The sequence below is a fragment of the Nycticebus coucang genome, chromosome 21 (assembly GCF_027406575.1).
Source record: "Nycticebus coucang isolate mNycCou1 chromosome 21, mNycCou1.pri, whole genome shotgun sequence".
NCBI lineage: Eukaryota > Metazoa > Chordata > Mammalia > Primates > Lorisidae > Nycticebus > Nycticebus coucang.
In genome coordinates, this window is record NC_069800.1 from 22757362 (window position 1) to 22780469 (window position 23108).

A 23108-nucleotide genomic window follows, 5' to 3' on the forward strand; every position below is an offset into this window, starting at 1 on the left:
ACGTTTGTATATCCGTAAATGATTTGATTTCTCCATCAATTTTTAAGCTTAGCTTAGTAGGGTACAGAATTCTGGGTGGAAATTGTTCTGTTTAAGTAGATTATAGGTAGATGACCATTGTCTTCTTGCTTGGAAAGTTTCATTAGAGAAGTCTGCGGTCACTCTGATGGATTTGCCCCTGTAGGTCAACTGGCGCTTACTCCTGGCAGCTTGCAGAATCTTTTCTTTTGTCTTGACTTTGGACAGGTTCATCACAATGTGTGTTGGAGAAGCTCGGTTAGAGTTGAGGTGACCTGGGGTCCGATAGCCCTCTGAAAGCAGTGTGTCAGAATGTTTGGTGATATTTGGGAAATTTTCTTTTATGATGTTCTCTAGTATGGCTTCCATTCCTCTGGGGCATTCTTCTTCCCCTTCTGGAATTCCTATAACTTGTATGTTGGAACGCTTCATAAAGTCTCATAATTCTGACAGTGAACGTTCTGCTTTCTCTCTCTTCTTTTCTGCCTCTTTTGCTATCTGAGTTATCTCAAGAACTTTGTCTTCTACCTCTGAAATTCTTTCTTCTGCATGGTCTGACCTGTTGCTGATACTTTCCATTGCATCTTTAAGTTCCCTAATTGACTGTTTCAGTTCCTTCAGTTCTGCTATATCCTTTTTATATTCTTCATATCATTCATCTCTTATTTGATTCTGTTTTTGGATTTCCTTTTGGTTATTTTCCACTTTATTAGCAGTTTCCTTCATTGTTTCCATCATTTCTTTCATTGTTTTCATCATGTGTATTCTCAATTCCCTTTCTTTCATTCCTAACATTTCTTTATAGGTGGAATCCTCTGCAAGTAGCTACGTCATGGTCCCTTGGCGGGGTTGTTCTGGACTGGTTCTTCATGTTGCCTGGAGTTTTCTGCTGATTCTTCCTCATGAGTGATTTCTTTTATCTGTTTCCTTGCCCTAATTTTTCTTTTCACTTCCTCTTGCTCTTTAAGTTCTCGTGCCTGTGGACTAAGGGTTACAGGACCAGACGGGTGAGAAGGATGAAGAGCAAAGAGGGATGAAAGAAAGGAGGACTGAGTGATAAGAAAAAAAAAGAAAAATAGAGAAAGGAGAGGGGGTGGGTAAAAGGAATATTGACAAAAAGAAGAGAGGCACAGAAAGAGGGAGACAGAGCAATATAGGTGTACAGTAGGGTACTTTGATACAACCTCAAAAAAAAAACCACCTTCTGGTGGTGCCCAGTTGGGTGGTTCCCTTGAGGTCAGCAGCTCTTTGCTAACCTGATCAGACACAGTACCCCACCTCCACCAAGTAGGGAGGAGAGACAACAATGCTATAAATCACACCAAAACAGGCAAACAGAATACTTTACGGGATAAAATTGGGTGGAAAACCAAATAATAGCGGTAGAAACACTAACAAAAATGAAGTTCTAAGTATTGAAATAGGCAGCAATGGGAAATTATAATCAAACTAGAGAAATTGAGAAAAAAAAGGATCTGTATAGAAAAGGTTGAACTTTAAAAACAAAACAACATCAACAACATCAAAGTAAAAAAAAAAAAAAAAGCACAACCAAAAACAAAGCAGTATGTATATGTAATTGAATATTGTCTGGGTAACATGTGGTCTTCTGGGGTATGAGATGTTAATCACAGTTCTGATACGACTGGAAGCTGCTAATTTCTGAAACCCCAGCAGGTAGACACCCTGAATCTCTCTTCAGCCCACTTAAAAGGCAGTTTGAACTTGTTCACTTGCTGAGCAGAAGCTTTCCCAGGAAAGTGCTTGTCACTGGAATCACTGCTGAAGTGGCTATCCACTTACCCAGTGTGCCAAAACTGGTCTCCCTCTGCCCCTGAGGGTTAAGGCTGCAAGGCCGCTCAGACCCCGCCCTTAGGCTATTTGGTCGCTAGGTTACCAGCTCCCACCCGATTCTAGCTCTGCGACCCTGAGGGCGGAGATTGCCAGCGCAGATGGCTCACAATTGCTCCCTGTGACCCAGAGCCAAACACTATTAGCTTTGTCTGGCTCAGCGGCTCAGACTGGGGCCCTAGACAACGGCCAAAGTTCTCCGCAGTCCCGCTCAGGCTCTCCCCAAGGCAGTTCAACTGAGTGCCAAGTCCAAAGACACCAAAACAGTTCACAGGTAAGGCCTTTCTGGTTTGCAGTCTCGCTGCTACTGAACTGACATTTGCAGGCTGGTTTAGACGGACTGAACACACGCGACCACTTGCTGGTTTTCCACTGTTTTAGTCCTTCTCTTGGGGTCCAGAAGTCTCTCGCTGACTCCCTGTGTCCTCGCAGGGGTGATGATAGGCAGATCCCACCAGCCAGAGATGCCTGGAGTCCTATCTCCCCAGACTCACGGTGCCCAGATGCAAGGAAGCTGTTACTCGGCTGCCATCTTGCTCTGCCTCTTTCTCCATCAATTTTTAAGCTTAGCTTAGCAGGGTACAGAATTCCTGGCTGTAAATTGTTTTGTGTAAGTAGATTAAAGGTAGATGGCCATTGTCTTCTTGCTTGGAAAGTTTCATTAGAGAAGTCTGCGGTCACTCTGATGGATTTGCCCCTGTAGGTCAACTGGCGCTTACTCCTGGCAGTTTGCAGAACCTTTTCTTTTGTCTTGACTTTGGACAGGTTCATCACAATGTGTATTGGAGAAGCTCGGTTAGAGTTGAGGCGACCTGCGGTCCGATAGCCCTCTGAAAGCAGTGTGTCAAAATCTTTGGTGATACTTGGGAAATTTTCTTTTATAATATTCTCTAGTATGACTTCCATTCCTCTGGGGCATTCTTCTTCCCCTTCTGGAATTCCTATAACTCATATGTTGGAACGCTTCATAAAGTCCCATAATTCTGACAGTGAACGTTCTGCTTTCTCTCTCTTCTTTTCTGCCTCTTTTACTATCTGAGTTATCTCAAGAACTTTGTCTTCTACCTCTGAAATTCTTTCTTCTGTGTGGTCCAACCTGTTGCTGATACTTTCCATTGCATCTTTAAGTTCCCTAATTGACTGTTTCAGTTCCTTCAGCTCTGCTATATCCTTTTTATAGTCTTCATATCGTTCATCTCTTACTTGATTCTGATTTTGGATTTCCTTTTGGTTATTTTCCAATTTATTAGCAGTTTCCTTCATTGTTTCCATCATTTCTTTCATTGTTTTCAACATGTGTATTCTCAATTCCCTTTCTGTCATTCCTAACATTTCTTTATAGGTGGAATCCTCTGCAGTAGCTACGTCATGGTCCCTTGGCGGGGTTGTTCTGGACTGGTTCTTCATGTTGCGTGGAGTTTTCTGCTGATTCTTCCTCATGAGTGATTTCTTTTATCTGTTTCCTTGCCCTAATTTTCCTTTTCACTTCCTCTTGCTCTTTAAGTTCTTGTGCCTGTGGACTAAGGGTTACAGGACCAGAAGGGTGAGAAGGATGAAGAGCAAAAAAGGGATGAAAGAAAGGAGGACCGAGTGAGTAGAAAAAAAAAGAAAAATAGAGAAAGGAGAGGGGGTGGGTAAAAGAATATTGACAAAAAGAAGAGAGGCACAGAAAGAGGGAGATAGAGCAATATAGGTGTACAGTAGGGTACTTTGACACAACCTTCAAAAAACCCCACCTTCTGGGGGTGCCCAGTTGGGTGGTTCCCTTGAGGCAGCAGCTCTTTGGTAACCTGATCAGACACTGTACCCCACCTCCACCAAGTATAGAGAGGAAAGACAAAAAATGCTACAAATCAAACCAAAACAAGCAAACAGAAAACTTTACAGGATAAAATTGGGCAATAAACCAAATAATAGTGGTACAAACACTAGCAAAAATGAAGTTCTAGTTATTGAAAGTGGCAGTAATGGGAAATTCTAATTAAACTAGAAAAATTGAGAAAGAAAAAGGATCTATATGGAAAAGGTTGAAATTCAAAAACAAAACAACATCAACAACATCAAAATAAACAAAAAAAAAACACAACCAAAAATAAAGCAGTATTTATATGTTATTGAATATTGTCTTGGCAACTCGTGGTCTTCTGGGGTATGAGATGTTAATCACAGTTCTGCTATGACTGGTGGCTGCTGATTTCTCAAACCCCAGCAGGTAGAGACCCTAAATCTCTCTTCAGCCCACTTAAAAGGCACTTTGAACTTGTAAACTTGCTGAGCCCAAGCTTTCCCAGGAAAGTGCTTGTCGCTGGAATCACTGCTGAAGTGGCTATCCACTTACCCAGTGTGCCAAAACCGGTCTCACTCTTCCCCGGAGGGTTAAGGCTGCAAGGCGGCTCAGAACCCACCCTTAGGCTACTTGGTCACTGGGTTACCAGCTCCCACCTCATTCTAGCTCTGCGACCCTGAGGGCGGAGCCTGCCAGGGCAGATGGCTCACAATGGCTCCCTGTGACCCAGAGCCAAACACTATTAGCTCTGTCTGGCTCAGCGGCTCAGACTGGGGCCCTAGACAACGGCCAAAGTTCTCCGCACTCCCGCTCAGGCTCTCCCCAAGGCAGTGCAACTGAGTGCCAAGTCCAAAGACACCAAAACAGTTCACAGGTAAGGCCTTTCTGGTTTGCAGTCTCGCTGCTACTGAACTTACAGTTGCGGGGGGCTTTAGATGGATTGAACACACGCGACGACTTGCCGTTTTTCCACTGCTTTGGTCCTCCTCTTGGGGTCCAGAAGTCTCTTGCTGACTCCCTGTATCCTCAGTGGGGTGATGATAGGCAGATCCCACCAGCCAGAGATGCCTGGAGTCCTATCTCCCCAGACTCACGGTGCCCAGATGCAAGGAAGCTGTTACTTGGCCGCCATCTTGCTCCGCCCTATTTATTTTCTTAAAGGCAAAGTTTTTGAGAGCATACAGAACTGTGTTTAACTGACTGTACCGTGGAATTGAATGCATGCTGACTGGCTTCTATGTCTTATACTCCATGAAGACAGTGAATAAGATCTGACCTTACATAGTAAAAGTAAATAGTTTGCTCACATGGCAAACTTGGATATACTGTATCAAGAACAACTTAGGGAAAAATTTATAACAAACAGGAACACATGAATGTATAATGTTCTTCACGTTCTGATGCCCTTTGAGGGCCTTTCTGCAGTGATTCAGTGATTGGTGGAAGCAGTTCAGGTACTCCCAGGTGCTCAGGTGTATTATTTGGTCATATTGATTTCTTTTACCAAGTCCTCATAAAAAACACCTGCTTAGTCCTTGAAGCAGAATTTATTGCTTAGGAGCACTGGTTCCTTGAAGTGTGCTGTTTTAGCATACACGTGGATCTGGAATATAATGAGCAAATACTGTATCCACCCAGAAGAAAAAAATTTAATACTGTACATATTCTTTTTGCAGTTTTTGGCTGGCGCTGGGTTTGAACCCACTACATGAGATATATGGGGCCGACACCCTACTCCTTTGAGCCAAAGGCACCGCCCAATACTGTACATGTTTTAATCACCAAACCAATGAAGTCTTTCATATAGATGTGATTGGTTGGCCTAAAAATGTGCCAGTCAAGGGTTTTTTACCTCACTCACAGACAACTTGCCTTTCAACCTCTGTTAAAACTGAAGGATTTGTTTTGTTTTCTCTTTGTCCTATTTTGTGGGAATAGGCAGAGGGTTGCTGAAAATGATTTTCCTGACTGAGTAATAATATGGATGGTGATTATTGCCTGTGGTGAACAAGATAAGATGGGTCACCAGAATCAGAACTGACTGTGAAAAAGAATTTTTTTCTTTCATACTAAGTTTGTACTCAGAAGACTTAATTGATCAAAGGCATAAAAGATTCTTTTAAATTGGTAGAAGTATGCTTGCATATTTTATTTTAGGGGTACCATCTCACATTTCTTTGTCCAGAAACCATGTGGCCTCTGCCAGTTTGGGTGCCCAAAATATAATTGACTTTATCTTTAGGCTTCCCTGGGGAAAATTTATTATAACATCATGACTCTTAAGCAAAATCACAATTAATTAAATTATGTCTATATGAAAATTCCGTTAAGAGTGGAAAGCAAGAATATTATTAATTAAACATTTTTAAGGTAATATGAAAAAATCAATATTACTTGGAAAGTAGCAAATAATTGTGAAGATAATGAACAACGAGATGAAACTGGCGCAGTCAGAATATATTATAAAAATAAAATAATTAAAGCCATTTAGAATCTTTATGTAATAATATCATCAATGGAAAAGGATAATCTAGGTATAGGTACAAATGCATATGGAAATTTAGTATGTGAATGAAAATGTGCGTCAGTTCAGTCAACAAATTTACAACAAATTTGTCAACAAATTTACGTTAGGTGATTGGCTGACCATTTAAAAAACAACAGTAAGCTCTATCCACTGCAGTGTTTACACCAAAATGAAATAGGAGAAGTTTTTAAAATTAAAAACTATCATTATGAAAGTACCAATATAAAATACAAACAAGTTACTTTCATAATTTTCAACTAATGACATACTTTCCAGTAAAATTCTCACCATGGAAGCATTAAACAAAAAAGTTTGGTAAATTTGATAACATAAGCATTAAAAACCAATGTATTATAAAAAGGCATAGACAAAATCAAAGATACATGGCAAGCGGGGGAAAATATTTGCAACACAGGTGGTCAAGGACTTACTGCCTCAATGTGTAAAGAGTAGATAGCCAATTAGTAAAACAACCCCCCACACACACACCTTTTAAATAAGTGGATAAGGGAAATTTTCAGTTTGGGATTATATTCAATTGATAATGATAGAAACATAGTATTTAACAAAATGAGGACTTTTCTTTTCCTATCTTTTCTTTCCTTTCTTTCTTTTTTTGTTTTTTTTTTTTTTTTTTTTTTTTTGAGACCGAGTCTCACTCTGGTACCCCACATAGTATCATAGCTCATAGTAGCCTCAAGCTCTTGGGCTTAAGGGAACCTATTTTTAATAGAGACATGGTCTTGCTATTGCTCAGGCTAGTCTCAAACACCTGAGCTCAAGCACTCCAACGTGCCTTGGCCTCCCCAGAGTGCTAGGATTACCGGCATGAGCCATCGTGTTTCTTTTCTTACATATGAAATCTAAAAGCAGGCTTTCAGGCTGGCAGACAAGCTTCAAAGTGCATTAGGGGCTTAGATTCTTTATGTCTGGCTATCTTTATTGGGTGGCTTTCTTCTTCATGGCCACAAGATGGCTTTTCTACTTCTAGGCATTCCATGTGAAGCAAACAGCAGCAGCTAAAAAGGATGTGTGCTAGTCAAGTCTGCCCTTTAACGAGCTCTGCTAGAAACTCTGCCACTTGGCTTACCAGCTACAAAGGAGTTTAGAAAGCTGGTCACTTTTCTACCCCAAATAAAATTAGAGGTTTGCCCATAAGAAAGAAAGGGAGAATGGATAATGGGTAGACAGCTGCGCATGCCTACTATGTTTGCGCATGCAAACATACTCAGGCAGCTCGTGGACAAAAAATTACAAATGGCAACATATAGATATTTTACTTTATTCATAAATAAATGCAAACCAAGACAATAGTGAGGCACTATTTTTCATGTATCTGATTAGTAATAAAGAATTTGGTGGCTCGGTGCCTGTGGCTCAAGTGGCTCAGGCACCAGCCACATACACTTAAGCTGGCAGGTTCGAATCCAGGCTGGCCTGCCAAACAACAATGACGGCTACACCCAAAAAATATCTGAGAGGTGTGGCAGGTGCCTGTAGTCCCAGCTACTTGAGAGGTGGAGGCAGGAGAATTGCTTGAGCCCAGGAGTTGGAGGTTGCTGTGAGCTGTGATGCCACAGCACTCTACCCAGGGCAACAGCTTGAGGCTGTCTCAAAAAAAAAAAAAAAAAAAAAATTTAGTAATACCCAGTTTTTTAATGGAGTTATGGTGAAATGGGCACTCTCAAATACTGTTTCTTGTGGTGTAAATATTCAGGTCCCTTGCCCAGCCTGAGATGGGATCACTTGTATTTTTCTTGCTAATACGTTTGAGTTCTCTATGGATTCCGGGTATTAAACCTTTGTCAGAGACATAACCTGCAATATCTTCTCCCATTCTGAGGGCTGTCTGCTTGCTTTACTTACAGTGTTCTTGGCTGGGCAGAAGCTTTTTAGTTTGATCAGGTCCCAGTAGTGTATTTTTGATGCTGCTTCTGCTTCAATTATCCAGGGGGTCCTCCTCATAAAATATTTGCCCAGGTCAATTTCTTCAAGAGTTTTCCCTGCACTTTCTTTAGTATTTTTATAGTTTCATGTCTTAAGTTTAAATCTTTAATCCAGTGAGAGTCCATCCTTGTATTTCTGTAGGCTCCTCATTTACCTTCTTGTGCCTCAGCTTCTTTCTTTCCTTCCTTTGGTTTCTTATCTATTAAAGAATGTAGTGAAGATCATTCCATTGTGATTTTTTTTCTAGCAGCAGCAAATATAGAATGCAGTTAATAACTATCTTATAGGATAATGGAGGCAATCTTGTAGACTTCTCTTCAAAGTCTGACTATAGTGGCACCTCATTAATGCAGCTAATGCTTCCAAACTTGGTGATTGGCTCCTATTACTTATGTCATGTGGACTTCCTGTCATCCTGCTAATACTTTACATCCGTGAAAGATCCGTTAACATATAACTTAAGTGCATCATTACAGAAAAAATACTTGATTTACCAGGAAGTATAAGCTGTTATCCTGCTTTTTGTGTTTAAAGAATATTTATAATCTCTCCTGTTCTTCTGGAGTTAGCATATGTTTTCAGTAGGGAATATTCATTATTCCTTTATTTTCTTGCCCACCTGACCTTCAAACTGTCCCTCTCTGTATGCCAGTATATTTATTTTTTCAACAGATTTATAAATGGCATTCAAGTAATTTGGCATGTATATTAAAAAGAAGAAAGAAATGCACAGAAATGTATTTAAAACACAGAGATTCTTTGTGAATGGGAGGGCGGAACACTAGCAGCTGGTTTCTAGCTACAGAATTCTCTCTTTGCTAAGTTTTCACATAATGGAAAGGAAGCTTTGTGTTGGGTTTTGGAAAAGGAGCTCTAGAGTTTTGGGTTCTCTGGCATCAGGTAATGCTGGTTGCTGCTAGTGGGTAGAGATAGATTTCTACCCTGCCATAAATACTGCCTAGCTATTTATGCTAGAAGTAGTGGAGACAGCAGAGATTGTTAGTCCATTGTCCTAATTTTTCAGATGAGAGAGGACATCAAAGTTCAGAGAAGTAAAGTGACTTGTTCGAGAAGACAGCACTGAATCTGGAATCCTGATTTCCTATTTCCAGAGCCCTATGTTCTATCCGTTTGTATTGCGTAGATATCTGTGGATTTGTCTGTCTAACCCTGGCTCTCCTCTCCTTCCTTCGCTGGCTTTGCAGTCTCAGTTGATCATCAAAGCTTAACCCATTTGGTTGTTTCCCTCCTTGGATTTTATGAGCCAGCAGGTTCCTCTTTTTGCTTGATATCATTCTAATTGGAAATCTGTTATTTGGAATCAAAAGATATGGATTGATGCTCTCATTGACTTCTCTACTTTAATACTTACAGTTCTCCTCTCAAATGTCTTTAGTGTTTTCATCCTTAAACGTGATAGGATAAATACGTAAGTTGCTGTCTGATTTGTATACAGTCTGGATTTACAATCTGAATGAACATCCAGATTACTCACATTTGATCATAGTGAAGTGGCTCTTACGATCTGTCATTACAATTTTATTCTATAGCAGTTACAGACTTAGGTATTTAAAGGATCTCTTTGAGACTCTTATGGTGAATAAAACTTAATTTCCTTTTTATCTTTATTCATCTGCTTTACTTATTTTATGCAACAGCTTGGAGATATGTTAATGAAATTTTGGATTGTCCCCGTTTATCAATTTTTGTACCCAGTTTTCTGTTTGGGTATATAAAACATCTAGCACATTGCCCCACATGTTTATTTAATAATTTTTTCTTTTTTTATCAGTAAGAATAAGAAATAATGTTTCCTTTTGCACAGAGATTTTAACGTTTTTAACTTAGGAGATTGATGCTGTATCACTGCCACCATCCAACCACTGGATATCAGGTGAACACTGGTTCCAGCTGTTAGAGAAGTTAACTAAGATGGTGCAGTCATAGATCTTGCTCAATATGATCATCTCTGAAAACCAACAAAATGCTCAAGTGTCTTCATACCATCAATATCACTACCACCAAGTGTGTAAATAGCCCTGGAGAGGTTACAAAAAGTTCATATATATAAATTCAGTCTTCAGCCCTCAAAGATATCTTTTTATTTTTTTATTAAATCATAAACACATAGATCATGTGTACATTGATGCATTTATGGGGTATGATGTGCTGATTTCATATAGAATTAGGAATGCTTACATCTGGTTAATATATACCTCATCTGGTTAATATATACCTCATCTCATTTACTTAGTTATTGTGTTAAAACATTTATACTCTATACTAGTAGATCCGACATGTACCCTTGCATTATGCACCATAGGTGTGGTTCCCACCATTCATCCTCCCTTGATCTGACCTCCCTTCTCCCCTCCCAGCCTCTCCTTTTCCCTCCTTCATCTTGGGCCATAATTGTGATCTATTCTTTATATGAAAGTGTAAGTGATTGTAAATTGGTTTCATAATAGTATTAAGTACATTGGATATTTTTTTCCTTTCTTGAGATAATTTACTACGTAAGATATGTTCCAGCTCCATCCATGTGAATGTAAAAGAGGTAAAGTCTCACATCTTTTTTAAGGCTGCCTAATATTCCATGGTATACATATACCACAATTTATTAATACATTCATGGGTCGATGGGCACTTGGGCTTCTTCCATGACTTGGCTACTATGAATTGAGCTGCAATAAACAATCTGGTGCAAATATCTTTGTTATAAAGTGATTTTTGGTCTTTTGGATATACACCTAGTAGAAGAATTGCAGGATCAAACAGCAGGTCTACTTTGAGTGTTCTCCATACTTCTTTCCAAAAGGGACGTTTTAGCTTGCCCTCCCACAAGCAGTGCAGAAGTATTCCCTTTTCTCCACATCCACACCAACATCTGTAGTTTTGGGATTTTATCATGTGAGCCACTCTTACAGGAGTTAGATGATATTTCAAAGTGGTTTTTATTTGCATTTCTCTGATAATTAAAGATGATGAGCATTTTTTCATGTGTCTGTAGGCCATGCGCCTGTCTTCTTCAGAGGGCTTCTGTTCAAGTCCCTTGCCCACAATGAAATGGGATTACTTATTCTTTTCTTTTTAATAAGTTTGAGTTCTGTATGGATTCTGGTTATTAAACCTTTGTTAGAAGCATAACCTGCAAATTTACTCTCCCATTCTGAGGGCTGTCTGCTTGCTGTGTTCTTGGCTGTGCAGAAGATTTTTAGTTTGATCAGATCCCAGTAATGTATTCTTGGTGTCGCTTCAATTGCCTGGGGGGGTCCTCCTCATAAAGTATTCCCCCAGGCCAATTTCTTCAAGTGTTAGTGATCAAGGAATACAGTAGCATCTCAGGATACAAAATCAGTACTCACAAATCAGTAGCTTTTATATATACCAATAATAGTCAAGTTGAAAAAACAGTTAAGGACTCTATTCCTTTCACAGTTGTGCCAAAGAAGATGAAATATTTGGGAATTTACCTAACAAAGGATGTGAAAGATCCCTATAAAGAGAATTATGAAACTCTGAGAAAAGAAATAGCTGAAGATGTTAACAAATGGAAAAACATACCATGCTCATAGCTAGGAAGAATCAACATTGTTAAAATGTCCATATTATCCCAAGCAACTTACAAATTTAATTCAATCCCTGTCAAAGCACCACCATCATACTTTAAAAATCTGGGGGAAATCATACTTCCTTTTATATGGAACCAGAAAATACCTCGAATAGCCAAGACATTACTCAGAAATAAAAACAAATCAGGAGGAATCATGCTACTAGACTTCAAACTATACTATAAATCTATAGTGATCAAAATAGCATGGTATTGGCACAAAAATAGAGAGGTAGATGTATGGAACAGAATTGAGAAGCAAGAGATGAACCCAGTTCCTAATCGTCATTTGATCTTTAATAAGCCCATCAAAAATATGAATTGGGGGAAAGATTCCCTATTTAACAAATGGTGCTGGGAGAATTGGCTGGTGACTTGTAGAAGTCTGAAATTGGACCCACACCTTTCACCATTAACAAAAATTGACTCTCATTGGATCATTGGATAAAAGATTTAAACTTAAGACATGAAACTATAAAGATTCTGGGAGAGAGTGCAAAAGATATCTTTTAATATCCATGACTTATAATTGAAGAAACTGAAGCATTGAATTTTTAAAAAAATGTCTTTCATAAGAACACATGTAGTAAGGTGGTTTTTTTTTTTTTTTTTTTTTTTTTCAGTTTTTTTTTGGCTGGGGCCAGGTTTGAACCTGACACCTCCAGGATATGGGGCCATTGCCCTACTCCTTTGAGCCACAGGCACTGCCCTAAAACAAGGTTTTTTGGTCTGAGTCAGTGTTTTTTTTTTTTCTATACCACAGTGATAATATTAAAATCTAAGTATTTTCCATGAAAAATATGGAATCTTTAAATATGCTCTGAGCAGTCTTTCATTAAATTATTTTTTTTACTTGTAGAGGTACAGAATAAAACTTATTTTATTATCCTATATAATTATGAGAACAAAAAATACCGTGAATTTAAGTATAAATATTAATTTTTTTGAACAGTTTGATGAGAATATTTCAGATTGTATATGAAGCCAGCACATTGTACCCCTTGATTGCACTAATGTACACAGCTATGATTTAACAATAATTAAAAAAAATAAAATAAAAATAAGATGGCTTTCATTAAATTATTAAAAGAGCGCATATTAAAGGCAAGGGATGCTCACATGGTCTTCTGCGGTACCTGTGGGCCCTGCCCCCTTTCAGAGCTCCCTGTACTGTCTGCCATTCTTGCTGCCATCCTGCCTCCTCACTTCAGCCATCCCCACCCCGCTCTGTGAACTCCTGCTCTATTCCCCTGCACCCCCGTCAGTCACCTGCCATTCTGGCCTCCTTGCTATTTCCTGAACACATTATGCTCTTCCCACCTTAGGGCCTCTGCATCTGCTGGCTCATCTGCCTGAAATGTTCTATTCCCACATCACACACTGTCAGCTCCTTACCAAATGAAACAGAGGCCTCAACCAGTGATACTCTGTCATTTACTGAGACTCATTTTCTTGTTTTATCCACAGCTCTTATTACTATCTAGATGAATTTCCTTGTTGGTTTGTGAGTTTATCATTTTTCCCCCAACCTGCTCAACTTGATGTTTACAGGAACTTTATTTTGTTCATTCCTATGTCTCATTGCCTAGAAGAGTCCTGGCACATAGCACATATTTATTAAGTTAATTAACTTAGAGATTTGAATCCCTAGAGCAGGGAGACCAGATTGGAGCCTATTGCATGGTTTCCAGTTTGACAAGAGTACATTGAGGGTCTTATCAGTGGGAAGGAAGGGCAGAGGCAGGCACAAACAAAGTCATAGGGAGAGAAAACTGACAAGATTTGACGTGTTGTCATTGGAGAGAGAAGAGGCAGAGGGTTTTGATCTTGAAATGAGCTATAAGAAGCCCAGGAGATATTCCTGGATTTGGTGGGAAAAGGAATAGTTATTGAGGTACTGAGTTTGAGCACTGGAGGAATGGAGGTATTCAGTAAACAGTTGTCATGTGAGATTATGCAGACTGTTCTGTTTATTGAGAGGCTAGAATCAAGGACCATGGGCTGAGAGAGACATAGGGAAACCATATTCTGACCCTCTGAACTACAGGTTCTTCATCTATGAAATGAGAACAAAATACCTCATGGGAGGGCATTTCTGAAAATTAAACTACAAAATATGGAAATACAGAATCAAGGCCTGATGCAAGGTAGTTTCTCGGTGACCGTGGGTACCCTGTCTGCTTTTCCTCTTCTCTAAGAGACTGAGAATTAAAAATTTACTGTAGTTCTACAGTTTAAATTTGTGTTGCTTTTCTTTCTGAAGCAATGGTTTAAAAAGACAATTCCAGGCTTATAATGAAAAGCAGTAATTTCTTGGTCCAACCTCTCCACCTCCCAGTTTCCTCTCCCCTGAGGCAACTACTTTTAACTCTCTTGGCTGTTTCTTTGGAATTTATAATTCAGTATAACATGCTTATGCAGTCAGCTCTTCATATCCATAGGTTTTACATCCATGGAGTCAACCAACCATGTATGGAAAATATTTGGGGGAAAAAATGGATGCTTGCAACTGTACAGACCATGTGCATTATTCCCTAAATAATACACTATAACAACTATTTATGTAGCAAGTACGTTGTATTAGGTGTTATAAGTAATATAGAGTTGATCACAGGAGTGTCTGACCTTTTTTCTTTTCTGCCACATGTTTGAAGAATAAGAATTTTCTTGGGTCACACATTAAATGCACAAACACTAAGGAAAGCTGATGATAAAAGACATGGTCTATGTGTTCTTTTCCTGTTATCTAACACCACAGATAAGCAAAACAGTCCTCAAATAATCTGTATGCGGCCTACAGGTCACAGGTGAGGTACCCATGAGTAAAGTATATGCGAGAATATGTATAGGTTATTGCAAATACCATGCTATTTTAGATGAGGAATTTGAGCATCCATGCATGTTGGTATCATGGGGGGATCCTAGAACCAATCTCCTATGGATACGGAGGGATGACTATACCTTGGTTTTTTAATTTCTCAATTGCAGATATTATTTAGATATCAAATTCAGATAATACACTTATCTTTTTATTAGCATTCTCCGAAGAGAACTGACAAAACCAATAGGATGGATGGATGGATAGATGTATAGATGGATAGATATGGGAAGGGATTTATTAGGGGAATTGACTGACATGATTATGGAGTTTGTGAAGTCCCACTATGGATCCATCACCTCTGCCAACATTGTAATTCCTTTCCTAGACTGTTGATTCAGAGGCATGAGGAGCCCAGAATGGCTGGGTGGCAATCTTAACTTCCACTCCACTGGAATCATTGTTTTGTCTGCTGGTAGCAGCATTTCACTCTTTGGAACTAAGCCTAATTCCTAGCACAGCGTAAAGCCATGGGAACAGGAAACAAAAATACTGGTAGTGGGTCACTAGGGGTAGTGGTGAGTGGTGCCTCTCCCATTTCTACCCCTTGATTCTTGGATCTGTTAATCCTGGCTGTGAAGGAAACAGCACCATGTATCAGAAGCTGATTCAGAACATACAGTCTTCTAGAGAGCATTGCCCCACCCCTGCCAAGTATTGTCACCTGGAAACATCCCCGGGAATCATCTTCACATCAGGGAAGGCAAGGATTTAGTTCCTTTGTACTTCTAACCCCAATTTTACCAGATCTGCTTGTGCCTTTCCTCCTTTTACTGGATTCTATCCCTATTTTTTAGCTCATCATTATCAGGGTTTTTTTTGTTTTTTTTTTTTACTATAGCTATTCATACATGAGGTACATAGTATACTGTGATTCCATTTCCATTCTTGTTCAAGTCTTATTTTCTTATGTAGTTATTATTTGCCTCACTGTTTTTTGTTTAGTTTTTTTTTAAATCTATTTTTCATATTCAAACTTCCCTCAAAATCTGAAACATTTCCTCTCAGTAATTTAAAATCCAATATGTATTTAGTCAGCTTTTTCCCCCTTCCCTTAGAGGTACCTTTCCTGGCCTCTTGGGCTTCCCCCTCTAATTTAGATGGTTTGGGGGCCAAGCCTCCTGCATACTGTGTGTCATCTGGGAATCCCTTTGTCCTCTCTTGTTTTGGATCTCCTCTTCCCAGATATTATTTTCTTCCTTACTGTTTTCCTTATTCTTTGATTTTGCCAGGGTACATTCATCCTGTAGCTTTCTGGGAATTAAACTCTTTGATACTTGTCTATGTTCACACTTAATTGACATTTTGACTGAATATAGAATTCTACATTAGAAATATTTTTTCATCAGCATTTGTAATGCAGTGTCTTGTAATCTTTTAGTTCCCAGTGTTTCTGTTGAGAAATCTGATGCTGTTATGATCTCCTTGCTTTCCGTGTGGTCTTTTTTCTCCCATTGTAAGTTTTAGACCTTTCTCTTTTTTCTTTGTATCTTGGTATTTCATAGTGATATAACTTGATGGTTTTTTGATGGTTTTCATGAGTTGTGCTGGGAGGTTGATGTTTCAGTTTGAGCACTCATCCTTCAACTCCTGGAGATATTTTCAAATTATTTTGTTGAATTTTAAAAATTATTTTTGTGCTCATTCATCATATTTAGTGTCATATTTCTTGGCAATATTTTCCCTTTAATTTCTTCTCGTCTGTCTTTCTGAAACTCCTATTATTCAGATATTAGACCTGTGTCCCAGTCTAACGATTTTTAAATTTTTTTTACTTATTTTCTCTATTTACTTTTTTTTTTGACATTTCTTCTATTCAATGGCTTTGCCTAAATTTTCCCTGTGTCACTTTTTTATTTTGTTTTCTGCCCTTCTTAAAACAGAAGACTGACTGAAATAACTAGTGATCTTAGGTTGTCTATAACTCTTTAGTGGTTAAATACCAAGAGAACTGAACTGAAAACTATTTGTATTTGAGTCACATTTGTCATCTAGAAGGCCTTACCGCAAGGCAAGGACAAGTTATTTTTTTTTAGGGTCTCTCAAATAGATCTTTACCATTGAGATGTTGGGTTACTAGAAAGGAATTATCTGTTCTCTTCATTGGAGGATATTAGCCTGATTTCTAGCATTCTTAGAAGCCACTGTTTCACTCTTCATCATAAAGACTCTTCACTTCAGCTCCTTATTTTCAGTGTCTAACCTCTTTTCTGGGCTGAGACTTGTGCCCCCAAGTATCCATTTTCTCCGATTTAGTGTCTCTAGAAAGTAAGTATCCTGACTTCTTCAAGGTTAGGGAAGAGTAACTTTCTCTCCAGGCAGGCAGGAATGGCAGGAATCTGGGGTTGGCAAAGGAGCTTTGTAGGCGACATCATGGTCATTACAGGATATTCTTCTCCTCCTCTTCTTTCTCCTTTTAAAAAATGACCCTTTAAAATGCAAAATAAACAAAACAAAAAGCCTCCAAATCCTTAACAGGTCATAGTTGTCGGCCCCTGGTCTAGAGCATTCTTTTGGATGCTCTCAATCAGCCATCATTATTTCACTCCTCCCCTGTACTCCTCCTTCTGGGGAACTCGAAGCCTCCAATTTCTGATCCTTTTGGCATTTCATGACAAAACTGGGTGGGTTTCTAAGGTCCCCCTAACCGTGCACAAACTTAGATTTCAGCTCTATGGTCTGCTAGGTGAGCAACTACTTGTCCATCGTTCTACCATTTTCCAAAAGTTCATTTTTTTCTTGTCTGCCTTCTTCTCTGGCCTTATTGGATCATGGCTTTTTTTCTTCTTTTCCCCTCAGTTTACTGGGACTTGGGAGAGAGTGGATGTAAATACATATATTTAATATACTAAGTCTAACCAGAAGCTCCCCCCACAAATCCAATTTAGTTGATTTTTATTGTTAACTACTTCCTTTGACAGTTTGTGGGTTAATTTTGCATTTGTTCTCCATGTGCTCACTTGTTATGCAAGAAAGGACATATCCTTGGGGAAGAAAAATGAGGGGTTTTAAATTGTAGTAATGTTAAAATGCTTACAATGTTTCTGTATGTAAGAGCTCAAGGAGGCCTAAGTCTCTCTAACCATCAAACTCTCATAAGAGAAATAGAGTTTCACCCTTATTTGTGTAAACCATCAGGAGCATTAAAAAATGTCTGCAGGAAGTTTGTGCCTTATTGTTTAAAATTGAATTTAAGATAGTAAATCAAAGCTTTTGGTAAGCTTTGTGCCCCTGACACTGGGGGAGCCTGGCAAGTGATCCCTAAGAGCTGATCAAAGGGAGTTGTTGAGCCTTTCTCCCTATATTTGTATTTTGATCCTTTAATCTGGTAGTGATTCCATTCTGAATACAGTAATACACACTCCATCCCCCACTGGCATCTTCCTGGCAGCATCTGGCACTGTCTTGCCAAATGGCCTCTGTTTTGGCATAAACCTGCCTTCGCCATGAAGTCTATACTACAAAGTGTAAACAGTGATGGGCATCTTTAAAGATCTTATTCATACCACATTTTTGTTCTGGTAATCAAATGAAAATTGAAAATTAAATAAGTAGAATTCACTGGAAAATGACCACTAGTCTCTTCTGCCTAGGCTCACCTTTCCTTGCCAGTGAAGATGGTGTGCTTGGTGGAGTGATTGTTCTCCGGTCGTGCAGATGTTCAGAGCCCAACTCCTCCCAAAATAAGCAGACACTTCTAGGTAAGTTGAACATACACATTATATCTTTCTTTTCCATTTTTTAAAGGAAAAATGAAAAGATTTATCCTCAAGTCAATAATTGTAAGCTGTGGGGGGCCAGGGTGCTCCATTGATATCCGAACATCTCTGTTCTACTGATCTGTACAAGATGAATGTTCATTCTGAAGTACATGCTTAGAGAATATTTTTCAAATGGGTTTAGAACCTAGGAACTTTATTGAAATTCAGTATTAAGAACATTGACTGTGTGTTCATTCTTTGCCTTATTCTACAAAGCATTTGACATGACCCCTAACATAGTAACATAGAAGCTTCTTCCTGTTTCCCTTCCCAAAAAGGAATCAGAACCATGTAAAGAGCTATTGGCCTAGCAGGCAGTCCTAGCTCCATGGCTTATTAGTTTTGATGCCTTTGTGCATCAGTCTTACCAACCTGGCCATTCTTCCTCTGTAAAAGAAGGATGTCAGCCCTGCCCTCCTCATAAAGCTATGGTGAGGGAGAGTCAAATGAGTGTTTTTGCAGATTTGTGATGTCCATCCAGACGTGTAGTTTTGTTTGTAGCCAAGCATAACAGTGGAGATGAAACCCAGCCCACCCTCAATTTGTAAAGGCAGAGACTCATGGGATTCCTCTGCCCATGGGCTTACCTTTTTCTTTTTCTTTATAAACTTTTTTTTTATTGTTGGGGATTCATTGAGGGTACAATAAGCCAGGTTACACTGATTGCAATTGTTAGGTAAAGTCCCTCTTGCAATCATGTCTTGCCCCCAGAAGGGATACGTTTCAAAAATCTGCATAAAGGTGACACATATGGTCTCCTTTAGGTTATTTTTTTATAGCAGGGACCCTATATTTCATTTTTTTAAATCAATTTTTTAACTGAATATATATTCAGAAAAGTACACACACAATAACTGCAACTGTTCGTGAATTATCACAAAGTGAACCCACCCCAAGTAACTTTGACTCAGATAAAAAAAGTAGAATTTTACCACAACCCCCAAGGTCCTGACCCTTGTGACCCCTCCCAGTCTCTGCCCTCTTCAGAGTTAACCACTGTGCTGACTTTAAACACCAAGGTTAATTTTGCCTGATTTTATTTATCATGTAAATAGAATCATAGAATATTAACTGTTTGTATCAGGTTAGGTGAAACAATGCCTGGCTAGTTTTTGGTTGTAGTTGTTGTTGTTTGGCAGGCCTGGGCTTGTGTCACAGCTCACAGCAACCTCCAGCTTTTGGGCTTAGGTGATTCTCTTGCCTCAGCCTCCTGGTAGCTGGGACTATAGGTGCCCACCCCAATGCCATCTATTTTTTTGTTGCAGTTTGGCCCGGGGCCAGGTTCAAACCCGCCAGCCTCGGTACATGGGGCCAGCACCCCACTCACTGTGCCACAGGCACCACCCTTTTATAGCCATCTTTTATTAAACCAAGGCAAATAGTAGTTTGCTTCTTTGGCATCTTAATCATTGCTGAATCCTCTGAATATTCTTCCATAGTTACATAGCAGGGAGTTGGTTTTAAGCATTTGCCAAGGCTGTACCTAGGCCTTTCATAAAAACTAAGAAGAATAATCCTTAGTATTTGGGCAGGGTGTGGAGGGAGTGATGAAAACTGCTTCATGGATTATTCCTAGGAAGGAGTGTCACAGTACTTTACTGAGCCTGAATTTGTGCCCATTTGAGTTAGTTCTGAAAATTGTAAGGTATTTTTGGTTAATCCTTTCATTTTTGGTGGTTAAAAATGCATATTTAAGGATAAAAGCCATAAAATGTTAGCCCATGTTCAATAGTTTTTATTACCAATAGTAAACTGATTCCTACTCTTTATCTCATGAAAAGCATTAAGTTTAAAGGGCCAATTTAGAAATAAGTGAAGGGTGGCGCCTGTGGCTCAGTGAGTAGGGCGCCGGCCCCATATGCCGAGGGTGGCGGGTTCAAACCCAGCCCCGGCCAAACTGCAACAAAAAAATAGCTGGGCGTTGTGGTGGGCACCTGTAGTCCCAGCTGCTTGGGAGGCTGAGGCAAGAGAATCGTGTAAGCCCAAGAGTTAGAGGTTGCTGTGAGCCATGTGACGCCACGGCACTCTACCCGAGGGCAGTACAGTGAGACTCTGTCTCTACAAAAAAAAAAAAAAAAAAAAAAATAGAAATAAGTGAAATCTTGTCACTTGTTAAAATCAACAAGAAGGATTAATGTTTGTGAAATTCATGTATGAAAACCTGCTGAACATAGGCTAATGTCAACTTATAGAGGCTGCTAACTACGTGGATTTTTTTAAATTTGTTCCTTTAAAAACGTTATGGATTTTAAATATATTATAAGGTAACAAATTCAAACAGTATAAGAGGATAGGAAAGAAGGCCTGGAAGTTACTTCTTGCACTCCATTCCCAGAGCCACCAGTTAGTCTCTGATTCTGGTTATTCTACACCCCCACTCTGCAGAATGTGCTCCTGCTTCTGTTTCTTGATTTAACTTGTGATTCCTTGCTGTAAAAAAAAAAAAAAAACAGAAAAGCTCCTACCACATCTCACTCCTCTTACCTCCTGATTTTTGCTAGAGTTCTGTTCTAACTTGAAGTAATATATAATTTTTTTTTTTTTTTTGAGATAGAGTCTTAGTTTATCGCTCTCGGTAGAGTGCTGTGGCATCACAGCTCACAGCAACCTCAAACTCTTGGACTTAAGCAATTCTCTTGCCTCAGCCTCCTGAGTAGCTGGGACTACAGGCACCCACCACAACGCCCGGCTATTGTTTTTGAGACGGGCTTTCACTTTTGCTCAGGCTGGTTTTGAACCTGTGAGCTCAGGCAATCCACCCGTCTCAGCCTCGTAAGTGCTGCGATTACAGGCGTGAGCCACCGCGCCCAGCTTGAAGTAATATTTTTAATTTTATTTTAACTTTAAGACACTGGTTTTGATTCATCAGCTTTATATAATATCTATCAACTATCCCTTACCCCTTCAACTGTGTAAGTTAAGGAAATTTCATGCCCTGTCTTAGTCTGTTTTCACTTGCTTATTATAGAATACCTGAAACTGGGTAATTTATAAAGAAAAGGAATATATTTTTTCACAGTGGTGGAGGCTGAGAAGTCCAGGGTCAAGGGGGCTATATCTGGGGAGAGCATTTTTGCTGGTGGGGACTCTCTGCGGGGTCCCAAGTTGGGGAACAGGGCATCGCATGGTGAAGGGATTGAGCATACTACCTCAAGTCTTTCTTTTTATAAAACTAGTGTTCCACTGCCTTGATCACCTACTAATCCATTAACCAACCCATTAATCTATGCATGTCCTGATTGACCCAGTCACTTCTCAAGGCCCCACTCCTGAATACTGACACATTGAAACTTAAGTTTCAGTGTAAGTTTTGGAGGGGACAAACATTCAAGCCCCATAGCATTCACTTTTCTCCTTTTCTATTCTTTCCTTCCTTCCTTTATACCTCACCTCAACCCCTAACCCCCATGCCTTTTTTGTTACTATGGCTCTTAGCATCTGCATTCTGTCCTATTGTTGTGCTCGTCTCTATGCTTTGATTAGAGATTAGTTCAAAATAGTGGTTATTAACAACCAGCACTGAAAGTATCATATCCGAGGGGTGGAAAATTCCACTTATAATGAAGAAAAGTATTTGTCATACCTTCTGCCTGTAAAAAGAGACAGTTTCAAATACCGAGATCAAGTGGACTCTCCTGTGCTATCAATTGCTCCATATCAGGCCACAACTTTATTTTGCCTTATGTTTGGACCATTGCTTTTTTAGACTTCATGAAAGTATATCTTCATAATCTCATGGCTCTTCTTTTAAAAAATTTCAGGATGTTATGGGGTTATACATATTTTACTTCCATAATTTGCTTTTGTATATTTTAAGTAAAAGTCATAGGTGTGCTCTTCACCCAGAAAGTGTGCAGTGTACCCGATGGGTGGGATTTCACCCATCTCCTTCTCCCCTTCCCACCTACTTGAATTTCATTGATTTTGCTTCCATCTGAGCACACAGGCATTGATCAGCTAGTTCAAGTTTGGTATTGGGTACATGTGGTGTTTGTATTTCCATTCCTATGATACTTCACTTAGGAGGATGGTATCCAATTCCATGCAGCTTGTTACTCAAGATACTAGATCACCATCTTTTTTAATGGCCGAATAGGATTCAATGGTGTATATATATACCACATTTTAGTAATCCATTTGTGTATTGATGGAGACTTGGATTATTTCTACATCTTTGCAGTTGTGAATTGTGTACCTGTAAACATTTGAGTACATGTGTCTTTTTTGTAGAATGTCTTTTTTTCCTTTGGGTGAATACTTAGTGGTGGCATTACAGTATCAAATGGTGAAGTAGACCCTTCAAGCTCTTTAAGGAATCTCCCTTCTACTTTCCATAGAGGCTGCACTAGTTTGCAGTCCCACCAACAAGGTGTGAGTGTTCTTTTCTCTCTGCATCCACACCAGCATTTGTTGCTTTGTGACTTTTATGATGTGAACCATTCTCACTGGGCTAGGGTGGTTTTTCAGTGTTGTTTTGATTTTATTATTAGAGATATTAAGCATTTTTTCATGTGTTTCTTGGCTATTAGTCTGTCTTTTTTAGGAAAGTTTCTGTTGATGTCATTTGCCCAATTTTTAATGGTGTTATTTGATCTCATCAATTTGTTTGAGTTCTTTGTAGGTTCTGGTAATCAGTTCTTTATCAGATGGGATGGGTGGTATGCAAATATGATTTATCCTCTCTAATTCTATAGGTTTTCTGTTCACTATGTTGAGTGTGCCTTTGGCTG

At 39.3% G+C, this 23108-nt stretch overlaps 1 protein-coding gene across 6 annotated transcripts in view; it reads left to right on the top strand.

Annotated features, from left to right (window-relative positions):
* Window positions 1-23108, top strand: part of TASP1 (taspase 1) — a 393334-nt gene that overhangs the window by 316015 nt on the left and 54211 nt on the right. For all 6 annotated transcript variants that reach the window (XM_053574174.1, XM_053574176.1, XM_053574178.1 and 3 more), the window contains one exon: window positions 18211-18318. In XM_053574174.1, coding sequence (XP_053430149.1) covers window positions 18211-18318 — 108 coding nt within the window. The remainder of the gene's footprint in view (window positions 1-18210; window positions 18319-23108) is intronic.